At 42.2% G+C, this 14521-nt stretch overlaps 1 protein-coding gene across 1 annotated transcript in view; it reads left to right on the top strand.

Annotated features, from left to right (window-relative positions):
* PLOD1 (procollagen-lysine,2-oxoglutarate 5-dioxygenase 1) overlaps positions 1 to 14136 on the top strand; it is an 80990-nt gene extending 66854 nt beyond the window's left edge. The window contains exons 17-19 of the mRNA XM_082273062.1: positions 9970 to 10116; positions 11033 to 11158; positions 13676 to 14136. Coding sequence (XP_082129188.1) covers positions 9970 to 10116; positions 11033 to 11158; positions 13676 to 13831 — 429 coding nt within the window. The 3' untranslated portion in view covers positions 13832 to 14136. The remainder of the gene's footprint in view (positions 1 to 9969; positions 10117 to 11032; positions 11159 to 13675) is intronic.
* Positions 14137 to 14521: the final 385 nt, after the last annotated feature.

Genomic DNA, 14521 nt, shown 5'->3' with positions numbered 1-14521 from the left:
GTGGTCAGTCGAACCCAAGGCAACATCATCGACCTCATCCCATATGCGTTTTTTCTGGAGCGTGCCCTGCGAAGAGTACTGGATCAGGCTGTAGATGAGCATGAAGAGGAAGAGTTGTGGTCCTCATCACCACCAGAAGCAGCCTTGTCGTTGTCAATTGCTGGACCTGTGGCAATGCAGAGAGAGGAGTCTGAAGAAGAGAAGTCAGAGGAGGAAGGTGGCTTTGAGGAGGTGGAATACCAGCCACAGCAGGCGTCCCAGGGGGCTTGTTCTCACCTTTCGGGGACCCTTGGTGTTGTATGTGGCTGGGTGGAGGAAGAGACCTTCAATGATGTCAGTGAGGACAAGGAACGGGACATGGCTAGCTTGGTATCCAACCTTGTGCAAATTGGGAGTTTGCGGTTGTGCAAATGGACTGACTGACTGTTAAACGGGGAGTTTGGTCTGTCAGAGTTTGGTCTGTCACTGTGAAGCGGGCGACGGGCGTAACCCTTACACTACTTGACCGATAAAACATCATACCTGATCGTATTCACACACTGGATGTTTTAGTGCTGGTTTACACTGCCGCTACCACTAAAGTAGCGTCGCTTCCAGTGCGACTTTGGCACGACTTAGCGCGACTTTGGCGCGACCTCATCGCGAGGTGACTTTTTATTTGGCCAATCACAATATCATGTTTTGTGACCGTCACCTAATTTCCTTTTCCTGTTTTTTGTTTTACATATTTCCCCATGTGTGCAGTGTTGTCTGTGTCATAGCTCAACTGATAGGCATGTTTGCCTTGGCATATCATATTTCAGCTTGCCAGAAAGAAAAAAAGACAGCTGGAAAGACACTGCATTAGTTTTCTACTAAAAATCATAAGAAAAATGCTGTTTTTTTTGGGTTGTGGACATACTACAGAGCTGAAACTTGACAGGTACACTTTTTAGACCCCCCAGACACTAAATACAAAAAATGACATGCCTGCCTAAAAAAATGCCCGATAAATGCCTGCAAGAGAAAAAGACAGCCGCAGAGAAGCCATATTCCTGAAAATATAAGAAAAATGCTGTTTTTTAGGGGTTCTGGACATGCTACAGAGCTGAAACTTGACAGGTACACTTTTTAGACCCCCCAGACACTAAATACAAAAAATGACATGCCTGCCTAAAAAAATGCCCGATAAATGCCTGCAAGAGAAAAAGACAGCCGCAGAGAAGCCGTATTCCTGAAAATATAAGAAAAATGCTGTTTTTTAGGGGTTCTGGACATGCTACAGAGCTGAAACTTGACAGGTACACTTTTTAGACCCCCCAGACACTAAATACAAAAAATGACATGCCTGCCTAAAAAAATGCCCGATAAATGCCTGCAAGAGAAAAAGACAGCCGCAGAGAAGCCGTATTCCTGAAAATATAAGAAAAATGCTGTTTTTTAGGGGTTCTGGACATGCTACAGAGCTGAAACTTGACAGGTACACTTTTTAGACCCCCCAGACACTAAATACAAAAAATGACATGCCTGCCTAAAAAAATGCCCGATAAATGCCTGCAAGAGAAAAAGACAGCCGCAGAGAAGCCGTATTCCTGAAAATATAAGAAAAATGCTGTTTTTTAGGGGTTCTGGACATGCTACAGAGCTGAAACTTGACAGGTACACTTTTGTGACCCCCCAGACACTAAATACAAAAAATGACATGCCTGCCTAAAAAAATGCTCGATAAATGCCTGCAAGAGAAAAAGCCAGCCGCAGAGAAGCCGTATTCCTGAAAATATAAGACAAATGCTGTTTTTTAGGGGTTCTGGACATGCTACAGAGCTGAAACTTGACAGGTACACTTTTGTGACCCCCCAGACACTAAATACAAAAAATGACATGCCTGCCTAAAAAAATGCCCGATAAATGCCTGCAAAAGAAAAAGACAGCCGCAGAGAAGCCGTATTCCTGAAAATATAAGAAAAATGCTGTTTTTTAGGGGTTCTGGACATGCTACAGAGCTGAAACTTGACAGGTACACTTTTTAGACCCCCCAGACACTAAATACAAAAAATGACATGCCTGCCTAAAAAAATGCCCGCTAAATGCCTGCAAGAGAAAAAGCCAGCCGCAGAGAAGCCGTATTCCTGAAAATATAAGAAAAATGCTGTTTTTTAGGGGTTCTGGACATGCTACAGAGCTGAAAATTGACAGGTACACTTTTTAGACCCCCCAGACACTAAATACAAAAAATGACATGCCTGCCTAAAAAAATGCCCGATAAATGCCTGCAAGAGAAAAAGACAGCCGCAGAGAAGCCGTATTCCTGAAAATATAAGAAAAATGCTGTTTTTTAGGGGTTCTGGACATGCTACAGAGCTGAAACTTGACAGGTACACTTTTGTGACCCCCCAGACACTAAATACAAAAAATGACATGCCTGCCTAAAAAAATGCCCGATAAATGCCTGCAAGAGAAAAAGACAGCCGCAGAGAAGCCGTATTCCTGAAAATATAAGAAAAATGCTGTTTTTTAGGGGTTCTGGACATGCTACAGAGCTGAAACTTGACAGGTACACTTTTTAGACCCCCCAGACACTAAATACAAAAAATGACATGCCTGCCTAAAAAAATGCCCGCTAAATGCCTGCAAGAGAAAAAGCCAGCCGCAGAGAAGCCATATTCCTGAAAATATAAGAAAAATGCTGTTTTTTAGGGGTTCTGGACATGCTACAGAGCTGAAACTTGACAGGTACACTTTTGTGACCCCCCAGACACTAAATACAAAAAATGACATGCCTGCCTAAAAAAATGCCCGCTAAATGCCTGCAAGAGAAAAAGCCAGCCGCAGAGAAGCCATATTCCTGAAAATATAAGAAAAATGCTGTTTTTTAGGGGTTCTGGACATGCTACAGAGCTGAAAATTGACAGGTACACTTTTTAGACCCCCCAGACACTAAATACAAAAAATGACATGCCTGCCTAAAAAAATGCCCGCTAAATGCCTGCAAGAGAAAAAGCCAGCCGCAGAGAAGCCATATTCCTGAAAATATAAGAAAAATGCTGTTTTTTAGGGGTTCTGGACATGCTACAGAGCTGAAACTTCACAGGTACACTTTTGTGACCCCCCAGACACTAAATACAAAAAATGACATGCCTGCCTAAAAAAATGCCCGATAAATGCCTGCAAGAGAAAAAGACAGCCGCAGAGAAGCCGTATTCCTGAAAATATAAGAAAAATGCTGTTTTTTAGGGGTTCTGGACATGCTACAGAGCTGAAAATTGACAGGTACACTTTTTAGACCCCCCAGACACTAAATACAAAAAATGACATGCCTGCCTAAAAAAATGCCCGCTAAATGCCTGCAAGAGAAAAAGCCAGCCGCAGAGAAGCCATATTCCTGAAAATATAAGAAAAATGCTGTTTTTTAGGGGTTCTGGACATGCTACAGAGCTGAAACTTGACAGGTACACTTTTGTGACCCCCCAGACACTAAATACAAAAAATGACATGCCTGCCTAAAAAAATGCCCGCTAAATGCCTGCAAGAGAAAAAGCCAGCCGCAGAGAAGCCATATTCCTGAAAATATAAGAAAAATGCTGTTTTTTAGGGGTTCTGGACATGCTACAGAGCTGAAAATTGACAGGTACACTTTTTAGACCCCCCCAGACACTAAATACAAAAAATGACATGCCTGCCTAAAAAAATGCCCGCTAAATGCCTGCAAGAGAAAAAGCCAGCCGCAGAGAAGCCATATTCCTGAAAATATAAGAAAAATGCTGTTTTTTAGGGGTTCTGGACATGCTACAGAGCTGAAACTTCACAGGTACACTTTTGTGACCCCCCAGACACTAAATACAAAAAATGACATGCCTGCCTAAAAAAATGCCCGATAAATGCCTGCAAGAGAAAAAGACAGCCGCAGAGAAGCCGTATTCCTGAAAATATAAGAAAAATGCTGTTTTTTAGGGGTTCTGGACATGCTACAGAGCTGAAAATTGACAGGTACACTTTTTAGACCCCCCAGACACTAAATACAAAAAATGACATGCCTGCCTAAAAAAATGCCCGCTAAATGCCTGCAAGAGAAAAAGCCAGCCGCAGAGAAGCCATATTCCTGAAAATATAAGAAAAATGCTGTTTTTTAGGGGTTCTGGACATGCTACAGAGCTGAAACTGAAAATTTTTTATTTTTATTTTTTTTTAATTTTTCCAATAATTGGCTCTCTATCAAAAAATTATAATTTTTAAGAACTTTTTTTTGCGTGATCCCTCTCCGGCATGCCACAGTCCAGGTGTTAGTCCCCTTGAAACAACTTTTCCATCACTATTGTGGCCAGAAAGAGTCCCTGTGTGTTTTAAAATTCGCCTGCCTATTGAAGTCTATGGCGGTTCGCCCGGTTCGCGAACATTTGCCGATGTTCGCGTTCGCCGTTCGCGAACCGCGAATTTTAGGTTCGCGACATCACTAGTGATGTCATGTGATGGTCTACTTTTCGTGTGTTTTTTCTTCTCTGAGCATGCCCAGTCTTGCTCATCTGACTGTTGTCGGCCGAAATCTGTACTGACTGACGAACAATCGGCCGTTCTGGTGACGGCCAACAAAAATTTTATAGCATGCACACCAGATTTTGTTCGGCCGAAAAGTCGCAGTCGGAATCTTCATACTAACAAGCCGACAATCGGCCGATCGGACGTTGGCCGAATATTTACGGCCGACAATCGCTACGTGTGTACGGGGCTTCAGTCAACACTTTTTTGTCAACTCGTGTTCCTCAAACCGTTCTTGAATCATTTTTGCAATATGGCAGGGTGCATTGCTGCTGAAAAAGGCCACAGCCATCAGGGAACACAGTTTCCAAGAAGGGGTGTACTTGGTCAGCAACAATGTTTAGGTAGGTGGTACGTGTCAAGTAACATCCACATGAATGGCAGGACCCAGGGTTTCCCAGCAGAACTTTGCCCAAAGCATCACACTGCCTCTGCCAGCTTGCCTTCATCCCATACTGCATCCTGGTGGCATCTTCCCCAGGTAAGTGACGCACATGCACCCAGCCATCTACATAATGTAAAAGAAAATGTGATTCATCAGACCAGATCATCTTATTCCTTTGCCCAGTGGTCCGGTTCTAATGCTCACCTGTCCATTGTGGGCTCTTTTGGCTGTGGACATGGGTCAGCATTGGCACCTTGACTGGCCTGCGGCTAAGTACAGTATGTATATTATCTTTTTTTTAAATGTTATATTATTACATAACTGTTCGTGCTCATATGCCTAAATACTCTATAAATTGAATACAAACTTTTTTAACTGTGTTCTTTTTTTCTTTTCAGTGTTGCAAACCAAAATGTAAAAACAGTCACTTTTTTGCCAAAATTAAATACTGATATTTAACAAATAGAAGTCTGCTGAATCAGAAGAAGTCTTTTTATTTTTTAAGTGCAGGCAGTAACTATAGCCATAGCAGCCCACCCAGCTGCTATGGGGCCTGAAGATGGAGAGGGGGCCCATTTATAGAACTTGTCTGATGTCTCTATTCCTGAATCACAGATGTCAGCTGCACATTATCATGCTTTGGGATGGTGCTGTTGTTGGTCCCAGACTTCCTTTGAACCCCCTTATTTCTGGATAGATATATTGCTTTCAGAGCTTCACTATGGTCAGCCCTTTGAAATTAGCCTTGCATACCTAACATGGTGAAGTGAAACTAAAAAAATCGCAGGATGTCTTCTCATCTAAAAAGTGATTTGATATTTGCTGCAGCGTTGATCTGTGTTTTCTGATGGGGGAGGGGGGAGGTGGAGTCTCCACACTGTCAGAATACAATGACACAGTGGGGAGGATTCCTACATCCACACTGAATGTGCGAATTAGGGAATTGGTTCACTTTTTTCATTCATTTTGTTAGTTGGCTGAACAAAAAAAAAGAAAACTGAACCATGTATGGGCAGTCTTTACACTATTGTTCCAAATGACATTGGCAGTTGTCATGGGGGTCCCTAAAAGCGTTGCTAAAGGACCTCCTGAATTGTAGTTCTGCCTTTGAATTTACAGGATTCGTTTCTGCTGTATCATTCAGTTTATTTCTCTAGGTTTATTATTAAAGGGTTTGTTACCCCAACACTTTATATTCCTGATATGATCCTGCTGTACCATGTACTTAATGAAAAAAGAGACAGTGTATCACTCTCAACAGGTAGTGCTGTGATATAAACAAAAAATAGAATTCACTGGAACTCTTGTGATAATAAATAAAGTCCATATAATGTGAAACACCCAGGGCTGTTCTTCATGCTTATGTGATGCCAAAGCTCTATACAGTGCCTTGCGAAAGTATTTGGCCCCCTTGAACTCTGCGACCTTTTGCCACTTTTCAGGCTTCAAACATAAAGATATAAAACTGTAATTTTCTGTGAAGAATCAACAACAGGTGGGACACAATCATGAAGTGAAACGAAATTTATTGGATATTTCAAACTTTTTTAACAAATAAAAAACTGAAAAATTGGGCGTGCAAAATTATTCAGCCCCCTTAAGTTAATACTTTGTAGCGCCACCCTTTTGCTGCGATTACAAGCTGTAAGTCGCTTGGGGTATGTCTCTATCAGTTTTGCACATCGAGAGACTGACATTTTTGCCCATTCCTCCTTGCAAAACAGCTCGAGCTCAGTGAGGTTGGATGGAGAGCGTTTGTGAACAGCAGTTTTCAGTTCTTTCCACAGATTCTCGATTGGATTCAGGTCTGGACTTTGACTTGGTCATTCTAACACCTGCATATGTTTATTTGTGAACCATTCCATTGTAGATTTTGCTTTATGTTTTGGATCATTGTCTTGTTGGAAGACAAATCTCCGTCCCAGTCTCAGGTCTTTTGCAGACTCCATCAGGTTTTCTTCCAGAATGGTCCTGTATTTGGCTCCATCCATCTTCCCATCAATTTTAACTATCTTCCCTGTCCCTGCTGAAGAAAAGCAGGCCCAAACCATGATGCTGCCACCACCATGTTTGACAGTGGGAATGGAGTGTTCAGGGTGATGAGCTGTGTTGCTTTTACGCCAAACATAACGTTTTGCATTGTTGCCAAAAAGTTGGATTTTGGTTTGACCAGATCTGACCTGAGCACCTTCTTCCACATGTTTGGTGTGTCTCCCAGGTGGCTTGTGGCAAACTTTAAACAACACTTTTTATGGATATCTTTAAGACATGGCTTTCTTCTTGCCACTCTTCCATAAAGGCAGATTTGTGCAGTATACGACTGATTGCTGTCCTATGGACAGAGTCTCCCACCTCAGCTGTAGATCTCTGCAGTTCATCCAGAGTGATCATGGGCCTCTTGACTGCATCTCTGATCAGTCTTCTCCTTGTATGAGCTGAAAGTTTAGAGGGACGGCCAGGTCTTCGTAGATTTGCAGTGGTCTGATACTCCTTCCATTTCAATATTATCGCTTGCACAGTGCTCCTTGGGATGTTTAAATCTTGGGAAATCTTTTTGTATCCAAATCCGGCTTTAAACTTCTCCAACAGTATCTCGGACCTGCCTGGTGTGTTCCTTGTTCTTCATGATGCTCTCTGCGCTTTAAACGGACCTCTGAGACTATCACAGTGCAGGTGCATTTATACGGAGACTTGATTACAAACAGGTGGATTATATTTATCATCATTAGTCAATTAGGTCAACATTGGATCATTCAGAGATCCTCACTGAACTTTTGGAGAGAGTTTGCTACATTGAAAGTAAAGGGGCTGAATAATTTTGCACGCCCAATTTTTCAGTTTTTATTTGTTAACAAAGTTTGAAATATACAATAAATTTAGTTCCACTTCATGATTGTGTCCCACTTGTTGTTGATTCTTCACAAAAAATTACAGTTTTATATCTTTATGTTTGAAGCCTGAAATGTGGCAAAAAGGTCGCAAAGTTCAAGGGGGCCGAATACTTTCGCAAGGCACTGTAAATCATAAAGTAAGTGAAGTCCCCCTTATTCAAAATTTCAAATTCCAAACACCGCCTCACATGCAATAGGTGATCCCTCTCCCCATGTATTAAAACTCACCAGCTACAAATGCCTTCCACTCTCATGGTCGGCAAACCAGCTATAGTTACTCAACTCCAAGGTAGATGTCAGAGTCAAAGAGCTGCTCACATTCTATAAAAGCAATTCAGGCGTTTACACATGTAGATCTCATAAACAATTGCTGTGATATCCTTTCTCACCACCGATGGGCGCTGCCTGATACACATCCCGGTGTCTCCTCTGGTCGCCGTGTAGCCATGCCCCAACGCGTTTCGTCACTTCTGACTTCGTCACAGTGGGTGGCTGAACGACGCAGCAACTGCATTTAAATATCCTCCCTTTGTTGCGAGTGTGCACACCCCTTTATGGCTTGTGCTGCATCATCTAAACACTACGCATTGTGCGTCTGTGCAATTAACCACTTGCCGACTGCCCACAGTAATATTACTGCGGCAGTGCGGCTCCCCTGGACCTACGTCACTGGAAGGGAAGTGGTTTCCGGAGGCACCCTCTTGTTGTGTTTAGACACCGTGGGAGTCGGGCCCGGGGAGTAGAGGTGGCGATTGCCGCCTTCCTCCCCCAATCGTCCGGGAATATGTGAGAAGACCCGTCTGCTTATGTAAACAAACAGACAGGAAGGGATCAGCAGATTCAGCAAAGCTGAATCCGCTGATCTCTCTGCCTGTCACAGAACCCCCCCCCCCCCACACGTCAGTAAGCATGAGGCATACATTTAACCCCTTGATCACCCACAATGTTAACCCCTTCCCTGCCAGTGTCATTATTACAATAACAGTGCATATTTTTAGCACAGATTACTGTAGTAATGTCACTGGTCCACCCAAAAATGTCAAGTCAGGGGTCCAATCTGTCCTGCCTCAATGTCGCAGTCCCGCAAAAAAATCGCAGATTGCCGCCATTACTAGTAAGAAAAAAAGTAGTAGTTAGTAGATGCGATAACTTTTGCAAAAAAAAATCAAAATACGCTTATTGCAATTCATTTTTTCTTACCAAAAATATGTAGCAGAAAACAAATTGGCCTAAGATGTTAAAAAATTTTCATTTTTAAATTTTTTTTTTGGGAATGTTATATAGCAGAAAGTGAAAAATATATATTTTTTTTTTCAGAATTGTCGCTCTTTTATTGTTTGTTTATAGCGCAAAAAAAATCAAAAAAAAATCGCACAGGTGATCAAATACCACCAAATGAAAGCTCTATTTGTGGGAAAAAAAGGACATCAATTTTATTTGGGTACAGCGTTGCACGGCTGCGCAATTGTCAGTTAAAATAACGCAGTGCCGAATCGCAAAATATGCCCTGTTCATTAAGGGGGGCAAATCCTTCCGGTCCAGAAGTGGTTTAAGATGTTGCTGTTAAAGAGGTTGTAAACTCGTTTTAAAAAAATTTTTCTTTTTTACAACCTGCAATAGAAAGACATAATGAGCTAGTATGCATCGCATACTAGCTCATTATGAAATACTTACCTTAGAACGAGCCCCCGCCGTGCCGCTCTCTTACCTGTATGACGGGCGACATGACATGTCGCCCGTCTTCCGGGATCGCAGCATCCGGCCATCTGATTGGCCGGAGCCGCGGTGACGTCACTCCCGCGCACGCGCGCGGGAGCCGACGGTCACGGCACGGGGCTCTGAAGGAACGGCACGATCAGCCGTTCCTTCAGAGCGCATGCGCCAGTGACGTCACTGGCTCCATTAAAGGTAAATATCTCCTAAACGGTGCAAGTTTAGGAGATATTTACAGTACCTATAGGTAAGCCTTATCATAGGCTTACCTATAGGTACAACTTCCTGAGGAGGGTTTACTTCCTCTTTAAGTGCTTAAAAAAAAAAAAATCCAAAATAAGGTGCACAGTGCCACCTAGAGGCCAATAACACATCACACATTTTACATTTAACATGCAAGTATATAGGTAATGTATTGGCAATAACAATCCTTTCTCTTACTCACTCCTTACTCTTGATGTATTGCAGGACCAGCGGCTGCAGGGAGGGTATGAAAACGTCCCAACTATCGACATTCACATGAACCAGATCAACTACGAAAAAGAATGGCACAAGTTTCTTCTGGACTTTATAGCGCCAGTGACTGAAAAGATGTTCCCTGGTTATTACACGCGGGTGCGTTTTCCTGGCCCTGACCTTTTGCAGAATGTTAATCCTTATACTTGTAATTCATTATCCAGGAGTATCAAACATTAAAAAAAAGAAACATTTACAATATTGCAGCCTGTAGAGATCTTTATACTTAATTAATGATAAGCCTTATAAGGGTCAGGGTGCTATTTGATGCCTTCTGGTCACAAATCCAGTTCATGATGTAGTGAAACGTTCAGTGGAAGACTTGACTAGAGAGATGGTCAGTGTCATTAAAGTCTCAAATCCACTTTCAGTTTGAAGTGGCTAAATATATTCTATGTGTATGAAAAGAGAAAGTGTATAAAGTCTTACAGTTCATTTTCTGTAAGACTGTCCCCTGCCAGCATGCTGCAGAAGAAAACCTTTCTGTATGTGGAAGCAGTGGCCTCTCTGCAGAGGTCTGCCGTTCCCCCTGTCAGTCAGAGCCAGAGTTCTCCCAGCAGCGGGGGAGCATGAGCTTTTCAGACTACAGAGCTTTGTAGCAGGGGACATGCTGGACCTCTGCAGAAAGACCACTGCTTCCAATCAGAAAACAAGGATCCTTTTATACAGGCAGGGGACAGGCTTTTCTACTCGGGCTGTGGCTGCTTTCTAAAGATGAACTGTAAGACCTTTTGTCTTGATGTACCTAGAATGTATTTATCTGATATCAATCAAATGTTCAGTTGAGTTTTAACGTCTTTAACCAATTATTCTGATTTTCAAATTTTAAACTGTAGAGCAGCCAGATGACTCGTTGTGACCTTCTAGTTGTGTCTCAGCATGGAATGCAGTGTTAGTGAATGGGCCTGCAGTTTCACTGGCTTTTTAGATAGTTACTTTTTAATAGTTTTTCCCTTATTTATCTGCAGGACTGGCTGGGCAATATCTCACACTCTCTATGTGTTTATTCTTCCAGGCTCAGTTTGATTTGGCCTTCGTTGTACGGTACAAACCGGATGAACAGCCCTTATTGGAACCCCACCATGATGCCTCCACTTTTACAATCAACATTGCTCTAAACGGCGTGGGTCAGGATTACGAGGTCAGTCATCCCACACCTGTCCCATGTCTCTGCTGACTGTCAGATAATTGACCTGCTCTATCAAATTGTGTTTGAAAGAAGAACTGTCTGTGTTGTCCCACAAACTGCCTATTTTATCTCTTGATTTCAGCTCAAGTTTTTGATCTGAATAGTAGTGATAAACCTTCAACACTGATGGCTTTTATTTACTGAAAGCCCAACATTTGCCAGAACCTTTTTTTCGGTTTTGAATAGACTATAAAATAGTAAATACTTCTCTTGATTTTATTTTGCTTCTTGTTTGGGAGAATTGACCTTGCTTTCTGTCCCCTGTGACACCAGCACAAGGCTGGGTGTAGTGCATGCCCCCATTCTGCCCCTCTGCCAGTCCTCCCCTGGCACTTGCCGTAATTTCTGACTGTCAAAATGACAGCTGGGAGTATCTGTGTGAATACAGCAATTGTCAAAAAACCCAAAACATTGTTTATAAACATTGGTCAGACTCTGAGCAATACATAGTAATATTATAACTTTTGTATCTGCTGTGTTTAATTCATCTGCAGATCAAGGGCACATCTTTCCATCTGCATATGATGTCAGTTAAAGCAACCTGACAAGTAACCAAAAATGTTTTTTTTTTTTAAATTGGGTACAATTTTTAGAAAATGCTCTGTGTAGATGTCTCAAGCACTTACTCAGCTATCACAAATAATCCTTTATTTTGCTTATATCATTTTTTTCTTTTGACTGTCCGCTCCATCCGATGGCAATAATGCGGTATTTTCCTGATTGAGTTATTTTAGAAAATACCACATTATTACCATGTTATGGCCACAAAATGGATCTGATTATCATAAAAAATAAATGTGCTATAAATACAGGATTACTCATAATGGCAGTGCAAATGCTCGAGACATTCGGACAGCAAATATTTCATAAATATACACCTTCGTTTACCCTAGTCAGCCCTATTTAACCCCTATTTCCTCTTCTACTCTTAACTATTTTCCTGCAGATTTAATTTTTTTACTTCTAGTTTTCTAACCATTAACATTTCAACTTTTTTAAAAATGTGATTATTTTGTTAATTTTTTTTCGTGCCCCGTTAAAAAAACGTAAAAGAGAAAAAGCCTTTAATTTGTTTGTAAATAACTTTGCAATGCTTTGTGCCAGAATCGTAATTTTGGTGTCATTTTATATTGGACTAATTGAGAGAATAAAATGTGTACTTTTTAGCTAAAGTAACACAATGTTTTTTAAGATGAACATTGATCAATGTATAAAAAGGTGCGTTTTTATATTTTTTTTATTTTGTTACTATTTTTGTCCATGAATTAAATATAAAATAAAAGAATTTTTGCAACACAGTATGACCAAAAAAATATTTTTTTGTTTTTGTCTTAAGAAAAAAAACAAACAAAACAACAAATGTATTAGGCTGCATTCACATGTCAGCGTATGATCGCGGGCAGAACCGCCGCGGTTCCGCCCGCGATTCGGAGATTTATTGCAAATCGCGGGACGCCTAGCGTTGCCTGTTGATTTGCAATAGCCCCCCAAACGCTGAGCGATGTTGCCGCGATTTACGCCCGCCGAATTGCGGCAACATCGCGCAAACAAAATCGCGGGACGCAATACGCTCCAAAAAAGTACAAGAGCTTCTTTGGAGCGTATTGCGTCCCGCGATTTTGTTTGCGCGATGTTGCCGCGATTCGGCGGGCGTAAATCGTGGCAACATCGCTCGGCGTTTGGGGGGCTATTGCAAATCAATGGGCAACGCTAGGCGTCCCGCGATTTGCAATAAATCTCCGAATCGCGGGCGGAACCGCGGCGGTTCTGCCCGCGATCATACGCTGACATGTGAATGCAGCCTAAATCTTTTCTTAAATAATAGCAACATAAATGCCTAATAAACCGTCCATACCAGAAGTGTAGAAATTGCTTTTGCTAGGTGGTATACAGGTGTGAGAGCTGAAAGTGTTTTTTTTTTCTCATTGACCGCGTACTTTTACATTGCTGTGTAATATCTGCAGAATTTCTCTTTACTAATATGATTTGATGACACTTAGGGCTCTTTCACACAGGCGGTCCGATCAGATCCGCCTGTCAGTTTTTTAGGCGGATCTGATCGGATCCTCCACGCAGCTCTATGGGGCAGCGGGTGTCAGCGGAGGTGACCTCCGCTGACACTCGCTGTCATCCGCATCCGATCCTGTGCTGAAATCTGGATGGATGGAAACCCTATTTTTCCATCCGTTCAGTAATCGGAGCGGAGCGGATCTGATGAGAGCGGACAAGGGGTCCGCTCTCCTCCGATCCCCCATAGAGGGCAGCGGGTGCTGAGACACCTCCCTCTCCGCTCTGCAAGCGGAGACGGAGCTGTCATCCGCCCGGCTCAGTGGGGATCGCGGATCGATCCCCGCTGAGCAACACGGATCCGCCTGCGGAGGCGGACCGTGTGAAAGAAGCCTAACTTGTACCTTTCGTAATGACAGGTCCCCTTTAAACTCAACCATCTGTTCTTCTTTTATCTTGCAGGGAGGTGGCTGCAGATTTATCCGCTATGATTGTTCCATCACGGCCCCCAGAAAAGGCTGGGCATTGATGCACCCCGGAAGACTAACGCATTACCATGAAGGGCTTCGTGTCACGAAAGGCGTCCGATACATCGCAGTCTCCTTTGTAGATCCTTAGGCAGAAACGTTAGGCGGACAAAACTTTTCTAAGAAGTTACAATGTAACTCTGATAAAGTGTTATGAGAGAGAGGAGTGAAGTTAGCTGACAATTTTCCAGAAGATCAATGACCGGGCGATTGCACAGATCTGAACAAGGTGAAGCCATATAAATTCATTTAAAATAAGATGGACTGATGCATTTACGCTGGTGCCACACCGAGCATAGCGAACAAACTGTGAACCCTCCCCCCCATTCTTCCTTATGTTGTGTCCCTATGTAGAAGAAATTCCAAATCCTCAGCTGAAGTCCCAAGGTTTTTTTTTTTTTTTGAGGTTGCGAACACCCTATTTTCAATTGCTCTCCATGTTTTTTATTTTTGTCATTAGTTTTCCATTGTAATTGTTTACTCCATGCAGTACTGCCACACATGTGCCTTGTTTCATTTAATAATTTGAATATTTTTTTTTCTTTTGTTAAAAAAACGCTCATATAAAAAAAAAAAAAAAAACGGATCGCCCTATACCACTGTCAAAGAAAAATCATATGGTGTGAAAACAGGCTGATCAATATTGCATAACAATTTTTCAAAACACCAGAAGATCTATTTATTAAACCTTTGTTGGACGAATGTCGCACACATTTGTGTATACTCAATGAATTTTAAACCAAGATATAGAAATCGGCGCAACTGTACAGGTATGTGTCCT

Source organism: Pelophylax lessonae (assembly GCF_965119305.1).
Source record: "Pelophylax lessonae genome assembly, chromosome: 12".
Taxonomy (NCBI): Eukaryota; Metazoa; Chordata; class Amphibia; order Anura; family Ranidae; genus Pelophylax; species Pelophylax lessonae.
Note: the sequence above shows the minus strand (reverse complement) of the source record. Positions and strands in the feature narration are given on the sequence as shown.